Source organism: Apaloderma vittatum, unplaced genomic scaffold (assembly GCF_000703405.1).
Source record: "Apaloderma vittatum isolate BGI_N311 unplaced genomic scaffold, ASM70340v1 scaffold8224, whole genome shotgun sequence".
NCBI classification, from domain to species: Eukaryota; Metazoa; Chordata; class Aves; order Trogoniformes; family Trogonidae; genus Apaloderma; species Apaloderma vittatum.
The window spans coordinates 52,085-69,607 of NW_009714294.1; the positions used below are offsets into that span (position 1 = coordinate 52,085).

The window sequence follows — 17,523 nt, forward strand, 5'->3', positions numbered from 1 at the left end:
CCTGGCGAGACAAACATCCTGCAGTTGTGCACAGAAATGAAATGGATTCACCATATGCCCTTCAACAGGCAGTGTCTTTCAGCAAATAAGCACCTTTGTGTGTATGTGCCCACACAGCAGTTCCACACTATCTATTCAAGGCAGAGCCAAGCCCTCCAGAAGCGTTGCCTGCGAGCTCTGCTCAGTTCTTCTCCAGTTACTTTTGAGAATGGGTAGAGAGTTTCCTGCAGCCATAGCTCTTCACACATTGAGTTCTAACTCAAGCACTACCAGAAGACGTTGACAAGACGGTCTCTGCAAGGCGCCCTGTGCCTGCTGCTGTCCTGCTCAGACAGGAAGGCAGGGACAAGCAGCTCCGGGACCAGCAGGTCAGTCTCTGAAGGTGGCCCGGAGAGTGGCTGGGGATGCAGACTTTTTTTTCTTTTCTCTTTTTTTTTTGGAACGAGTTAACACCATACATTCTGCACTTGGCACAATGCACATTAGAAGAGATTCCAAAAAATTACGACTACAGATGCCAACTGCAAGCCAGAAGATCTTTTACTGTAACAGACATGTTAGGACACCTTCTCTCAATACTCTGGGTTAACACCCTTGCACAAGACCCTCTACTGATTGTACACACTACGATTATCCACCCCAGACATGTTCAGCATTTGGCTAATCTAGATTTGGGTTGGAAGATTTTTCTTTCATGGAGTGAATAAAGACAAAGTTTCCTGAAGATAACAACACAAAGGTTTTAGTTTTCAAAGGATCACCAAGTTTTGCCCTATTTTTTTTTGTCTAATTATTGACAGTGCTCTTAATGCTCTCATTTGTTTCCCGATAATTCCCTGCATGAAAAATTCCCTGTGTCTGTTTACAGTGCCATGAACGTGTCAAATCATGTGAGCATTTAGTATCAACATGAGCAGTCAACAGAGTTTTTCTAGAGAGCTACCTTTGCATAGTTTTGAGGCACAAAAAAAGAGGATGAGTTCCTTTAGATTAGTACTTCATTGTCTTTCAATGAAAAAAAACCACAGCCTGACAAGAATTAAAGTCTTAGTAACAACTTTAGTCCTTTCTCATATACACATTCCTGAGTCTCATATGCTTGAGTAAATCCAATCAGAACTACCAGTGTGCTCAGTCTCCAAGAAAAACCTCTTTTATTACCTGAAAAAATGAAGCCCTGATATCAAATAAATACTTTACTCTGCTTAGATACCAAAACAATAAAATGGTAGAAGCCTGCCACGATGTGAAACTAAGGCTGTCCTCCAAGAGACTAAGTTACTCTTAGAAAGAAAAGCAGCAGCAGCTCAACAGCTGTGCGAAAGCTGCCTCCCATGACAAGATGCAGAAAAATTGCAAAGCCTCTTGGACCAACATAATTCAAATTGGAAACCGTTCTTTTTGAAAAGCCAGATTTTTTACACATGGTCTTATTGCCCATTTCTCGCCACCCTCTCCCTTCTCCCCCAACTCTTTACGCAAATCAGCCACATAAATAAAAATTAAAAAACACTGTTTAAGGAAAATGTCTGTCTTTTTTTTTGTCTGTACTTGGAGCTGCTCTGCAGAACAATAATTTGTTTGTTCTACATGTTTCCCCCTTTTTTCCTGCGTCCCAAGAAAACACGAGGCAGACCTTCTCCCCTACCCCTGTAAAGGTGCCTGATGTGTTACCCCACTTAGTTAAAGCTGCACTTCCATGTGCTGCAAGAGTCTTGTGCCTTGAATTGCAGTCAGTCACTCTCATCCCAAACAATATATCCTTATATATATATAAACACATACACAGAGTTATACATGTATATTCACACCTACTTTACAGCAGTTAATTTCAATGCCTGAAACAAAGTTGTAATTAGGGAATTGCTGCCAGTTTTGGGTTTACCTCCAAAAAGAAACATTTCTGTATCTTGAGCTCCAGGATCATGGCTGTTGCGCAAACTTACGCACTTCCAAGAAATAAGAAAACGCGGAGCAGTGGACACTAAAGGAAAAAAGTGGGATGCACAGCTGGCCCTTCAGATTACTAATGCAATTAAAATGGTACCGAATCATAACAGAGCACAATTACTTGTGAAGCCTCAGCCACCCCCGGGGTTCACACACTGTATTGGCTGCAATGGCTTCACGACTTCTCCCACCGGGGAGCACGGGGCTTTTACCGCTCCACAGCCACCTGTGAATATCCCCAGCAGTGCTCTCCACCTCCCTCTGACAAGAGAGAGATCTGCAGCACTTATGCCTCCTCTGCAAGTGTCTTCCACCAGCACAGCACAGTCACAGTCACTCCATCGTGCATGCTCAGAAGTATCGTTCTTCACATTAACAACGCCGTCATTTCAAACCATGCTGCTGCATGCAGGGAAGACACGAGATGCAAGGCAGAGGTAAATGCTCAGGTCCGTTCTCTGGATAGCTTTCAGGAGAAAGGTTCTGGGCCTTCCCCTCAGCTCTTCATGCAACAATGAGACAGGCAGACACAGCACATCTGCAGCAAGGAACACCCTGGGACTTCTGGTGTTAGAAGGTGAACAGCTGTGGCATCTGAGTTCCAGGAAGCGATAGCCAAGTCAGAGCTGGAGAGAAAGGGGTACAGTGCCCTAGTCAACAGCAGGAGAGAAAAGATGATTTTTCACAGCTGCAGCTTTTGCAGCATCTTCTGGAACGATGGGAAGTCTTGCAGAACATGAAGGCTGCAAACCCTCTATTACAGCAAATAATGTTATATGAAGGATAAACTTCCTAAAGCATCTGTCTTAAAGGAGAGGACTGTGTTCACACCCGCCATTCATCTTCATCCAGGTGTTGTTGACTCTGTTTGTTATCAGGGACAAGGCTGGTTCAGCTCCACAAAGGGCAGAAAAGTAGAAAGACAGCTGAGGTAAGAACCATGGCTAACCCTCCTTAACATATGTACTCCCACAGGTAGAACGGCAATGACTGCACAAGGCACCAGCTAGACACTGGGCACGAGCAGGGGTAAAGCTTCGCACCCCATTAAACTTACGCGAGTAGCTCGATTTCTCATTTAGCCGCGCATTTTGTAATTTCAGAGAACACGTTTAACAGCTTAGACTCACCACACCCACAAGGACACCTGTAAAGGACAGATCACAGTTCCTTTCTCTTACACACACAGTGCTGCTCTACCGATGTACCAGAGAGCTGCTCCGTGCTTCTTCCTCTAGTTAATCTTTATCTGCTTTGTGCACCCCTAACCTTCCTCCATCCCTGTAATGCCAGCCTTTTCTTACAAAGTGGGCTCCAAAATATTATCCCAAATCAACAACGTGAACTGGCAAGGCCACAAAATTCAAGGTTTTCAATCCAAGCCTCAAAACAATAGCGCTGTCAGTAGCGGGGACAACCGCAGCATCAGTGTTTCACTGTCTCAGGGCAGGCTCTGCTTTCTCTCTCCCACAGCAACAAAACATTTCAGTGTGAAACTCTCTCTCATTGACGGTAACATTTTGAGCAAGTCAGTTCCAGATAAAAACCTCAGTTGTGCCAGCTGTGAGGTCACCTTCCCTCCTGGAAGTCCCTGAAATTGCAAGAGCCCTTCTTTTCTCTCAAAATAAGGGAAGAAGAGAGAAGTGCAAGCCAGCCCCATGTGACAGAAGCACATCCCAAGTCAACCAAGATACAGCCTGTGCAAAAGCAGGCACATGAAAAGGAATCATGCATATTATTTCTGGAATGACTTTTCAAATTAGCTCATGCAGCAGATCGAAAATGGAGAGCATATTTGTTTAGGGAAGATTAACTTAAATCAGTGGAAAATCTATAAAAACTCTGCAGCTATAAACCAAGGGTTTCCAGTTACACTATCTGGTGGTCCTCAAACCTGACTTCAGCTGGCTTCTGTGGGACCCAGCAGTATCCCCACTTTCAGCACAAGCTAAGTAACTTTGAGGTATGAAAAAGCAGGATTTGTTTGGGAATATTTCATTTAAAAGAAAATCCAGATAATGTTCATTTATTCCACCTCGTTCACCTCTGAGTGACCTTCTGTGCACAGCACAACTTCTATCTTAATGCACCTTTACTTATGAACTTTAAAGCATTATAAAATTACACTTACTGGAGATGGAATGAAGGCTTCGTGGTACTTCTTAGGATTTATTCTCAAGGGTCCCTTTAAAAAAAAAAAAAGAGGAGAAAGATTATGCCTGAATCTTATTAATTTTATATAACACCAGTTAAATTAGAGAGCTGTGGGTAATATATCCACTGTGAAACATGAGAGATACATCTAAATTTCCATTATACATTTCAAGGCTTGACAACTCAGCATCCAAGCAATTTCAATCCAAAAGGCAGCTTCATGATAGGCTTAAGCTGATCTACTGCAGTCTGTCATCGGAGAGATGTTGAAGCATTAATTGTTGCTGCTACCGGGTGAACTGAAGATCCAAGCTCCCTCGTTCCTTTCACACATTTTCTGCTGAGCATCCACCAACTTCAATAACAAACAGACAATAAAAATAGTTTGTTTTGCTGTTCTGGAAAAGCAGGGTGTTGCTTTTACTTATTTTGGAGGACAGGAGGAAAGAAAACCTGCCATGCTGAGCTTGCACAGCAGCAGGTATCAGCCTTTCGGTGCTCTGGCTGCTTAGGTTGTTGCTGCAAACAGACAGTAGCAGCAACTCTGTGGTAAAGAACATTTCCAAAGAAGAATCAAAAGGATTTTCCAAAACCAAACATTTAAAGTCTAGAGGATTAAAGTCTGTTTAAACAAGTTTAAAGTCAAACTATCTTAAATACATTTGAAACCCACGGTCTATCTATTTCTGTTTCGTTACCTGCCAACTCAAAGCACAAGTCACCTGCAACAAATTCCTATCACCCCTCCAAAGTAAACCAACCAGTTCTGCTCCTTGCACTCAGGTCCTTCCCAGAGAAAGGAAGAGCCAACCAAGGACTTGCAGGCTATGCGACAGCACCAATCTCATCCCAAGAGGGTCCTGGGAATTGTGGTTTGGGTGACTGCAGTTAAAACTGACAGCTTTTGGAAATACAGAAGGTACCTGCCTTCAGACAGCTTTCTGCTTTGGGCTGAAACTTTAAAACTTTCTCCACTCGTGTATTCAAAATAACATTGGCCAATTTGTTATAGGAACGGATTCCATCTGTTTGCACTTCTGTGTTAAGTAATCATAGGAACCTCTCACAGGAATTGCTTCCTTAAAAACTTACTGCGGCATATAATTTTTTTATGTATTCTGGGAAACACTCAGACGATAGGAAAATAAAGCTGATTACATGTGAAAGTTTTGCTGCCTTGAAGAAGAATTTGCAGATTTATGAAGATTTTCCATTGTTTTAATTTGCTTAAGTTTGGAAGTATGAGCACCATACATTCTATATTTTTTAGGCATTATCATCTGAACACTTTGCTGCGATGTCTTATTTTATGCCTTATGTAACTAGTATTAACGAGTGCACTGGCCACATGGCAGGCACAACCCAGGACAACAGCACGAAAACAAAGACAATCCACCCGGAGCAGCCCTGGGGATACTTTATGCTTAAGCAAAGCAAGAGCTCACTTGCTGTCATCAGCCTCTAATAGCACCAGTACCCACTGAAAACCCTCCATGGTCTTTTTTTCCCCCCTTATTTCTCCAAATCAGCCATCAAATCAACACAGTTAGCACACAAAGCTGCTACAGAAAGAAAGGAAACAACAACTCGTTTGCAAGTCAGACGATTCCCACACCAGCATCTATCCACCACCACAAAGCGGATGAGAGGATATCCTGCGTTACTCCGCAGAATCCCCTTGAATAGTTTGGGACAGCTGTCAATCAGTCAGGTGCAAATGCCCAATATGCGCGTGAAAAATCGAGTTTTGTGTCCACGGCCCAGAAGGCGCCAGAGCAGCTTCGTGCACATGGATGCTCAGCTCTGGCAAACTCACCGAGGAGCAAAGTGTTACCAGGTTTGCGGTGCAGCAGGGTTTCTCTGCATTTTATATGCACTACCTAGTTGCGATCAGCATTAGAATTCTTACGTCAAGTAGCATTAAAATACTTTGGGTCTTTCCTTTAAGCAAGGAACTCCCAAAGTTTATCTTAGAAAGCAGATGGGCCCTGTTATCTGTGCCTATGAAAATCCTATTTACAATGTTGTACATTTCACGCTGTGATATCATAACTGGAACCAGTCACCCTCCCCATCTGCAATGAACAACTGTTCTCTTATGTGTATTAGGGGATGAGGATCTGGCTGCAGAGTCTCATGATGTCACACTAATGTTGTATTACTTTACAATAGCTTGCAAATAATAGCAGCTATATTTATCAGTGGTTTTATGTCAGTAGGGCCTTTGTTTTGAAAGGGAAGAGAAAGGTTTTCAGGAAGGTTTCTAAAACACTTTCTGATGATTCAGGTCAGCTTCACATTTACTTGCCAAAAAAAGTTTCTAACCTTACTGAGCTTCTCCAGCAAGATACGAAAGGGTCATTGTTTCTCAAATTGCTCTGCTAGAACCAGGGCAGGCAATACTCAGCCTGAACTTCAAGCCCCTCAAACCCAGCAGTCTGTAACAGCTGTCACAACGCACAGGCCTGGATCTGTTTGTACATACGGAACGCCAAAAAAGGTCAGAGTTCAAGTATCTGCTTGCTACCAAGGCCACCTTTGAAGAAGCAATCCACGAAAACCAGGAAAACCCAGCTTCATACCCACAGAAGAACAGCTTTCCAAGGGAAAACACTCCTGATGGCAGAGCAGGCTCCACACCTCTGCGTGCTGAGCTCTCGCTTCGCCTGAGCCCAGCAGGGAGGGTCTGGGAGAAGCTGGAGGCGTGGAGCAGACGTGAGTTTCTGGCTGGTGCTTCACAGGATGATGATGGTCCTTTGGGTCAATCCTCCTTAGAGACACAACCTGACTTCATCCATTGCGTATAGCCAACACCATCCGCTTACGCAGCTATGCAGGAGTTATTCAATCTTGTTTGCCTTCAGACTGGCTGATGTGATCCCAATCAACTCGATGCACTTGTTGCTTGCTCACCGCAGTTTTACGGGCAGGGAAGTGGGAAGCCTACGCGCCATAAAGTGCCTGAGCTGAGATCTGCTTTCTTGTGGAAGCATCCTTCCGCACAAGCTGCATGATTAAATGAACCCAGGAATCCCGCAGGGCACAGTTTGCCATGGTGCTTATCAAAAATCTAAGTTCTATCAGCTACAGTACCAGATGCCATTAAGACTAATATTACTGAGAGACGTCAGCACCCATAAAGATAACACTTTCGTTCTTCCTGATCTAGGACTGGTTAATCTTCATGACACTCGTGTTTTATCTGAGTGAATTCCATGTCTGCCAGTAGCTTCCATGGTTTGGGCTTTCAGAAGCATCTAGTTGCACAGTTGCGTTGCCATGGTCCAGCAACACCTGAGTTCATAGTAGGGTCTTTTCTCCCTAACAGATCTTTCAATTTCTCACACAAATATACACAGATCCAGTGTTCCCAGTATGTTCCAGCTGAGGAGTCATGCTTCCAACTGGCTAGCGCTCGAGTTTGCTCTGGTCCATCAGATTCAGACCAACAGGTTTGTTCTGCTTTTCCACAAGCTCTTGTGGAGCATTTTTGCAGGTTACCATGCCAGACCAGTGCTGCTCCTGGGGATTAATACAACAGGTATCTGTTCACTGTGTCTCTCACCATTGTACAGACGAGTGCTGAATACTTGCCCATTCACTAAATTTGCATTCAGGATCTCACCTATCCTGGTTGAGACTGCAATGATGAATGGTCTTGATAAGATCATAAGGATGAATGAGCTAGAGATGAGAGATACTGAGCTGGGCTGTCTGTGATCCGACACTCAGCCCTAAATGATTAAATCCAGCTTCTAAAGCCCAACGGTTTCCCTGAGATGTGGAATTGGATGAAGGGAAAAGAGATACAGCCTAAGAAAGTACATATGACTCTTCCAGTTACGCAGCGCATGACCTGGAGAAGACACCAGGCATTTACAAGAATTAGGGATTCTTTTGCCAGAGAGCGTGCAATCACAGGTCCTCCGGGACTCAGCATTTCAATGGGATTCTCAGGTAGTAGTCATAGGCTGATGTGCTTCATCTACAGCTGTGCTCGACATCATGGGCAGTCTAAGCTTAACTGCTACACTTAAGCTGCACTTAACACTTAATACTCCTGAAGGTAAGAGAAAGGCTTTAGTTGCTGCCGTATGCCACTACGGCCAATCAGGCTCTGTTATCAAACACGGGTGCCAAAAATACTCCTGAAGGTAAGAGAAAAGCTTTAGTTGCTGCCGTATGCCACTACGGCCATGGGGAGTCACAGCCTGAGGGTCCCATTTCTTCCTTCACCATTTGCTTCCCACTGCAGATGTCTACAAGTATCTTTAAAAAGGCACGGGTCTAAGGTCTGGGTAGCCCAGAGAGCCACTCTGATCATCAGCAGGGATATGCTGGGATAGATCATTTTCCTGAAAGTTATGAACTCATCAGGTTGGTTGTCAGGACAGAATCAGGCAATCTGATACACTGAATCCTCATCACATCTCCAGAAATTACACCATTATCTTATTACACAAGAACTACTATAAAATTATAACGAGAAATCGGACAAGAAGAGAGACAAAGCCATTTGCAATTTCAATGTACTGATGAAAGTATCACAACCTCACCAGCATTACAACACCAAACGGCAACGCACCAGCGTGTGTTTGAGCAACCAATGCCTCAGTGCGAGGGTCTGTCATGCCCTCACTGACTCTCACCTGTCTTTTTTTAGCCCCAGCCAGTCTGATCTCACCAGCTGTACCCTGAAGAACATTACACCATGTTAAGGGCTGTACTACACCACTGGTTCTAGGTTCTTCTCCTACTCCTCAGCAAACCTCAGCCCTGCCTGCCTTCACACAAACCTCCTCCTGAGATCCAGCTACGCAAATGGCAGGTGCACTCCTACATTTTGCCAGATATTCGGAGAAGAATTGCTGCCTAATTATGTCTGCAGTTTTGCTTCTCCAAATGGAAGGACCAAGTCCAATTATTGATCTTTAGAATCTGTAAAATGAGGACATGCTTATTGCTAGCTGTTCAAGGCAAACAACCACACATGCACACGCAAATTATTTTCTGTACCTTGACAGGATCTTCAGCACCATGTACTACCTGTGCTTCACTTCAGTAAACCTGTCATCAGTGGTTGGGTGAGCCCTACGACCTTAGGGGAGTGCAAAGAAAATGATGCATGCAAATCAAGGGTCCAGTACCACTGCCTGGCCATTTGATATTAATTGAGTCAGTCACATTACAGTTTATAACAAGTTATTGCAATGGCCTGGTAGTAACAGCCTTGTGAAACCCCAGCGATGACAGCATTGCCTGTACCATCACTCTCCTTTTTTGGGGGGAGTGGGGAAAGGGAGACTTTGGGAAGAGTTAATAGATTAAAAAAGAGTAAATCCTGAAGCAGTGACATCTGCACCTCATTGCTGAGGACTAAAACAGGTTTGCAAGAAGTTTCTTGCTAAGAGCATTCATTTTTACTTACACTGACAAAGACAGAGGCTGCCAGCACCTGCTGCGGTTCTGAGCATCATCTCTAAAAGTGTCTCCACAATAACGACTATCATGGCTAAGAGACTATCCAACCACAACTCTGCCATTCATCATGAGTGTGGATCACGGATTTCACAGAACGTGCAATCAGACCGAAAAATAGACTTCATCTCAATGCAAAAGATTTCATTCTAGAACCTTCTGAGAAAGGAGGGAAAAAACCAAAACAAAACAAAAACCAAAACCCACACCTTTCTCCAGCATCTACAACTGGAACATTAATTCCCTCTCATGCAACCAACTGACATTCATTTCCAACAACTGCCTGTGATTTCCATAGACATGTCACAAGAGCACAGACACAGTATTTTTAAGCACCTGAATTAGCTCTCCCCTTTTCAGAAAAATTTTGACATGTAGGCTTCAAATACACTCTTCTTCCTCCCTCGAGTGGGTTTATTTAGATTCTTTCTATCACCTGATGTTGGGACAGCAACATAGGATCCTCCTGCAAATAAAAATTTGTAAATATTATTTTGCCCACCAAACCTGTCTGCGTATCTCAACAGCAGCTGCACAGAGGCTCTGTATTCAAAGCTGAACTTCCAAGAACAGTTTCCCTGGGAATACTGGCACCCGACCTCAGAGCACCAAAAACTCTGGAATAATCATGTTTGACAAATAATTGACAGTCTTTTACAGCTCATTTCACAGTTAGGAGCATTCATCCCAGCCCATCTTTTAATCGTGCTCAGCACGTGCTTCAAGACAGCTTATTCCTGAAGCGTGTACGCACTCTGCTTTAATACCTCTGGGAGTTCCCAGTTGTCTGGGATTTATTCTGCTGTCTGAATTGTTCATTGTTTCTGCCTGCGATTCTGAGAGTTGCCTCTTCCTATCGAAGTTCTGGGGAGTTCTTGCAGATTCAGAGTTGTTTCTGGTCCTTGCAAGCGCTCTCTTTTCTGCACCTGAAATCAAACACAGGTTCGAAACAACAGGGAAGGGAAGAGGAAACCCCTTGACAGCTTGTGGTCCCAGTGAAACTCACGGTCTGCCGTGCTTCAGCACAAGTCACAACTGTGAGTCATGCTTTTTAGCCAAAAGAAACTGTCTTCATTCGTTCATTTGTAACCTGTTGGCTCTTTGTGCCTCTTAACCCAACACTAACTTATTTTAGCATAAATAAAACTCTGGAAATTACGATACTAAAGTTGGATACAGCCCTCCCAAAATCCTGGGAAATTCATTAGAGCGTATAAAATGTGAAATTGCTAAACTGTTTCCAAAGCCTCCACCCCATTAAGCCCCCAAGTAGTGAGAAAATATAACTTCCCTACATCTTAAGTAATTCAGGAAAGAAAAACCTCAACAATCCACTCTGGAGTAATTAATTTTTGAGCTACCAGAGACAGCACAGTTCGCACCATCACCACAGCGAAATGCCAAGGCTCCAAATTGTCCGGCCTGCTCAGAATAGGCCACGATCATATGAAAATATTCTGCAAAGACTCACCCCTTCCATCCCTGCCATCACCTCAGCCCCTTCCCTACAGCCATGAGAGCAAGCAGCAGCTTCCAAAGCGTATGCCAACGCTGTTCCACGGATCAGCACATTGGAATGCAACTCAGCGCCGCACAGCTGCCCTCTTGGCCCTCCACCTGGAGACTGAACATGTCATCACAGCTTTGCCTTCCAGCCCCTCCTGGCTACGCTCCCTGGGCACAAGCTTGTACCTGCAAGTCAGAAAACGTGCAATGCCAACTTATTTGCTACGGGGCTATCCAAGTTACAAGGCAATTTTTTTTTTTTATTTTTTTTTTTACATATGGTATCCTTCGCATACGAAATCATGGATTGTTTTATAGAATTAAACTGAAGCAATGAGGAAGAAAAAAGTTTAAAAAGCTGTACTTAAGCAGCGATCTTTAAAAATACAGTGCAATAAGAGAAAACTACTACTTTACCCAATCACAGACAAAAAGCAACTTCCACATGTAATAACAGGCAAATCTGCAGGACGAGGGATGGATCCTCCTAATTCGGCAAAGGAGACACCGAGACAGGCAGAGGGACAACTCAAGGTGCCAGCTTAGACCAGCCCAGGAAGAGATGAAATCCCACAGAAGGGTCTCCAAACTGAACGCTGAAATGAAGAGGGGGCTCCATGTTCAGCGATGGAGGTAAGGACAAGGGCTGCGTGGTTTGGGCTCTTTCTACATGATCATAGAATCACAGAGTGGCCTAGGCTGGAAGGGACCTTAGAGATCGACTAGTCCAACCTCCCTGTCACGGGCAGGGACGCCTCTCAACTAGATCAGGCTACTCAAGGCTCCATCCAACCTGGCCTTGAACACCTCCAGGGAGGGGGCAGCCACAACATCTCTGGGCAATTTGTTCCAAAGTCTTGCCGCCCTCGTACTGAAGGTCCACACTCAGCACACGCGTTCAGGGAGAGGACTGTCCGAGGGAGGCTGCAGCTGTAACACGGCAAGAGCGCAGCCACAAATTTAGGTTTCGACCAATGCAAACGAGGCAATACTACCTGTACTTACCACTCGATGAGACAGAATTAAAATTAACTGATTTGCAAATGCCTAATGAACTGGTTTGCAAATGCCCCGAGGGTCAAGAGGTTAAGTTCAAAAACACGACACAAAGGATGGACTAGGGAGACCTGAAGAACAGCTTTGGAATCAGCAATAGAGTTTGCTCTGGATGGGTTTTCAGACATATCAGTGAAGGAACCTGACTTAAACTGCAACAGGTCAGATTTTAGAATCACGATTAAAAAAGCAAGGCACTAGTCTGATCACCCAGCGGGGTCACGCAATCTGCTTCGTTAGAGGTTCTTAAAAATAGGTGAGACAGACACGTCTGCCAGAGTTGGTCTAAAAAGAGTAGTATTTTCCTTGAGGGAGTGAAATGAATTACAAGAGCACATAAGGTCCTAAAGCCCTCGTTTCTATGACAGCAAGTCACAGAAAATACTACTATGAATTAAAGAACTTGGGATAAAAAGGAGGCTAAATTTTCAAATGTAATTAAGAAGGAGCTGGGGGGAGGGGGGAAGAGAGAGCAGAAAACTAAAACGCAGGAGAGAAAAACAAAACAGAGAAGAAAAAGTGAGCTGAGAGCCAGTATTCAGCAGCACAGAGCAGCACTGCCCCAGCACTTGCTGTGCCCATCGATGCAGAAAGTTTGGGGCTATTACTGCCAAAAAAAAAAAAAAAGGCACGGCCACAGCAAAGGGTGGAGAAACACCTTTCTGTGCCACAAGGTAGACAGGCAGGGAGCCACGTCTGCACGCCTCCAACACTTAAGCCTCTGGCTTGCTCTCTGGTGCAATTTTTCATCCACTCAGACTCGGACACAAACGCAAGGATTTACTCAAATGAACAGACTCTGCTCTGACATAGCTGGTTTGTAAGCTACATACAGCCACCCTGGAGAAGTCTTTGACCCCACTGACCGTGACATTTATGGCTAACCAACTCCCCCCCTTACAAAGCCACAGACAACTGTCACAATTAGCATTCAACTGGAACGCATCAAATTCTGCGTGACTTATTTCTTGTATTTCTCCTTTTGAAAGAGAGCGAGCTAACTACAGGTTGCCATCTGCTTCAACTAGATTCAATATTTGCTTCTGTAACACACCCGACCCTTAAAACTGGAAGTTAGAAATAATTCTCATGATGGGCCTTCCTGCTGTCCTTACTGCCCAGCATTAATATTCTGATGGATAAACAGACATCAACCCACAAGTAAGCTGTGTCTTGACTACTACAGATAGCATCAGATATATTGAGACAATCCTTTCCAAAATAACTACTACCACAAACGTAGTTAAACTTTATTCTAGCATCAGGTGTGTCACAAGTCTTACTTTTTCCGTAGTGTTAATCACATGATTTGTAACCTACAACAAAATGTCTCAGGGTAAGATGTCACACAAAGTAATAACACATTCTAGGCATTAAAATGCTCAACAACTAAATACATTAATAAGTAAATATCATAAAAGTTAACTTTAGTAGAAGGGAGACTGAAGTGCAGTGCCTGAGAGCTGGCTTGAAGCCACCACAACACACCAAACGTGTCTGCGGGTGCAGAACCACTCGGGGTCGAATGCACAGAGCAATTCCAACGCCAGACACCACGTGTTCACAACACACAGCAGTGCAACGAGCTTGGGTATGTTCATCTGCCTGCACGGATGATGCAGAGCTGCTCCCTGTGGCTGCAGCTTCTAGAAGTTCTGGGGTTTCTTGAAGTTTTGTCATTTCCAATGGGAAATAAGAGCAACACAGGAATCATGGAATCATTAAGGTTGGAAAAGACCTCTAAGATCATCTAGTCCAACCGTCAACCCAACATTACCATAGCCACTAAACTATATCCTGAAGTGCCACGTCTACACTCCTTTTGAACGTCTCCAGGCTGGATGGAGCACTGAGCATCCTGACCTAGTGGGAGATGTCCCTGCCATGACAGGAGGATTGGAACTAGATGATCTTTGAGGTCCCTTCCAACCCAGATCATTCTCTGATTCCACAGTGACTCCACCACTTCCCTGGGCAGCCTGTTCATTCCTTACTTGAAATCCTCTGCAGGGAGGTTCGGGTTGAAACAACTCCTGTAACCAGGCAAGGAGGATCCCTATGAAGGCGACAGAGGACCAACAATTTCACAACAGAGCAGGGAACCCCTTCAAACCAGCCAAGGAGAAGCCCTTGCATGCAGCAGAAACACACAATTCCCACCCCCACTGCTACAGAGGCAAGAAAAGAAAAGTGCGAAATTTCAGAACAGCCAAAAACGAGCATCTCACTTTTATCCTCAACATGGGCAGCAGGTAAAGGAGCGGAAAGGATGGAGCTGAGCACTGGCTCCAACCCAGAAGCCTGGTCCAGCATCCAGCAGCGCCCGGTTGAGGTCTGCTGGAAGGACAGTGCTGGAGCTCAGTCTAGAATCCAAACCACCTCACTTCATCTCCATCACAACAGTGACATCACACAATGGCACATTTTGGTCTTTAAGCTCAAGTACCTATTAATCTTTTCTTATTTTGGAAAAAAAAAAAAGAAGATTAAAAAAATGCATGCAGGCAGCTTCCCAGAATAATTGATCCAGCTTACAGTAAGAGGAGGCTAGGTGTTTTAAATCATCTTTTGACATATACAAAAGCACTATATAGTTTAGGCTGTGAGAAGTACTGCACTTAATTAAATTTACATCTATTCGTCAGTTGATCAACTAGATGGTCAACTAAATCAACTAAAATGTTCAACGAAACATGAAGCTAGCAAGGCCAGAAAGTCTAATTTTTATATTAAAATTTTCATATTGCTTTACAAAAGAAAGAATCAAGACCCTCAATTTTATTTACCAAAAATAAAACATTTCCAACGGCCTTCTAACAGCTGAAAAGTTTCTTGATTACTACCAGCACAGAAAGAAAGTACTCCTTCCACCTTCATGACTCCTTGAATACCTCCCACCCATGATCCAGCAGGAACTAGTTCTACCTGAGAGACCGAAGTGAATTCCAAGATACGAACACCTTGGTATAGCTTTCTCCTTTCCTGCCAAAGAGTATCTACCTTGTCACCAGGCATTTTTACCTCTAACGAAATTTCCAGCTTTGTTACCATAGAATCATAGAATGTCAGAGGTTGGAAGGGGCCTCTAGAGATCATCTAGTCCAACCCCCTGCCAGTGCAGGATCCCCTAGGGCAGCCACACAGGAACACATCCAGATGGGTTTTGAGTCTGCAGAGAGGAGACTCCACAACCTCTCTGGGCAGCCTGTGCCAGTGTCCGTCACCCTCACAGTGAAGAAGTTTCTCCTCATGTTGAGGTGGAACTTCCTATGTTCTAACCTAAACCCATTATTTCCTGTTCTATTGCTGGGCACCACTGAAGAGAGATTTTCCTCTTGACACCCACCCCTCAGATATATAAATACATTAATAAGGTCCCCTCCCAGCCGTCTCCTTTCAAGGCTAAACAGCCCCGGTTCTCTCAGTCTCTCTTCACAGGAGAGATGTTCAAGTCCCTTAACCATCCCTGTAGCTCTCCACTGGACTCTCTGCAGTCAGTCTCTCTCGAACTGAAACAGACATTACTTATATTAAATCCAGCACTGGGCTGGCTGTGAGAGTATCACAGTTGTGCTCGTGACACCTCTACAGGTTTCAGACTCCCACCCACTGACAGCTATCCCAACACATAATGGTACTTTTCACACTTTTAAAATTTTAAAAAAAAGGAATTACGCTGAAAGAACTGGACAGAACAATATCATTGCAAACTTTTCCAGGACAAAATACTTTTATGTACTACTTAGCTTTATCAGTCCACGACTGGGCATCAACATCGTCACTAACTATGCTATTGCTAAGGGGATTTTCCATGGCTTTCCAGCATTAGATCATGATCTAGATGTGCAAAGGAATCTTTCAAATACCCCTGCTGCTTCACAGGTCGCGTAAGTGTGAGACGAAGCAGAAGCATATCCCCAGAACTGGTAACACGCAATACAACACTTTGTTATCAATTACTGAGACACTCCCAACACATGGTTACTAAATATTTTTCTGTATTTCTACAAAGTTTCATTTCATCGCTGACATGTCAATGACTAACCAATTTCCTTCAAACCTTCTAAAGGGTTCCCTGGCATTCAATTCTTCAAGACAACCCAGCTACACACTTAATAAAACACTGTAAGGATACACCCATGAGCTAAAAGGCATGGCAGATACCACGAGAAGGGTCATCCAGCTCTGCCCTACCTCCAAAAGCAGGAATCGACCAACTAAAGGCAACAAGAACTATTCTGACGCCAGCCTCTGCTTAGTCCTACACTCCCATTTAAGTCAGATTAGGTTAAGCACAGCAAAAAAGCTATATAAAGCATATTCTTAGTCATCCTCAATAAAGATTTTACGAACTAACAGTCCAACCATGTGGCAGCCCCGGGCATCACCTCAAAGATCTACATGTTCAAGTTGGTCCTCGGCTCCAAGCGGAGTTTGCAAAACAAATTTTATAAACCATCACATTTGGTCTTTTAGCAAATAAACACTCTCCAAAACTTGCCAGGAAGTCTTACCTACAACTTTATGGGCCACTACAGACGGATGCTGATATGTAACAGGGTGAATTAATAGTCTCATTACAAGAGTTCAGCCAACGGAAACTGCCTCGTTTTAGAAAGACGTCTGAGTCTCAAAAACTCCCGAATCCCACATTGCCCCTGAACAACCCATCCCCGCTACTTTTGTGAATCTAACTCTGCCAGCTTTGAGGAGCTGGGGGGGAAGCAATTCCTGCCTGGTAGCTCTGGGCAGGCACAGACCTAGTGTGGACACGGTTGTAGCAGGCAACCATTCACTTCAGACTCCAAAGTCACATAAATTCTACTGGCAAAAGCACATCTTGCCAGCACAAACTGCATTAACATCAGGGCGGTTTTGCAAGGATCCCCATGTCTCCTTCTTTGATAGGCTTAAACAGGCAATTTAAGAGCCATTTGATATTTTCTGCTGCTCTGTGAAGCCTCTAAAATAATTCCTTCTCAAATATTAAAAGCCATAAGACACTGGTTAGATTGTTTTTAATTACTACCACACCAGTGACATCCAGTATATGCTATATTATATTAGTGACTAACTCAAAAACTCCAAGCACTTAAATGACTACTGTAATATCCAGGATCAAATTATCACACAGAGACAAAAACAACAGGCAAATCCAACAAACACCATGGAAGTGATCTCAAATGCGAGCTATGTCAACAAAAACACTGGTCCTAGACAAGGCCAGAAGAAACCAGCTATTTATGTTTTACAAAACACTTTGGGGATTTAAGAGATTAAATGTCCCACCAATGGTAACAGCCAAGTGCTTATTTGTTCTCTTTTGTTTCAAAAGGAAAAAGACAAAGACAGCTGTTGGTATAGCTGCTCAGGGAAAGC

The 17,523-nt window shown here is 43.9% G+C and overlaps 1 protein-coding gene across 1 annotated transcript in view; it reads right to left on the bottom strand.

Annotated features, from left to right (window-relative positions):
• Positions 1-17,523, bottom strand: part of LOC104273370 (DIS3-like exonuclease 2) — a 78,919-nt gene that overhangs the window by 51,385 nt on the left and 10,011 nt on the right. Inside the window, 4 exon segments of the mRNA XM_009868690.1 lie at positions 4,082-4,135; positions 9,919-9,947; positions 9,950-10,048; positions 10,350-10,508. Coding sequence (XP_009866992.1) covers positions 4,082-4,135; positions 9,919-9,947; positions 9,950-10,048; positions 10,350-10,508 — 341 coding nt within the window.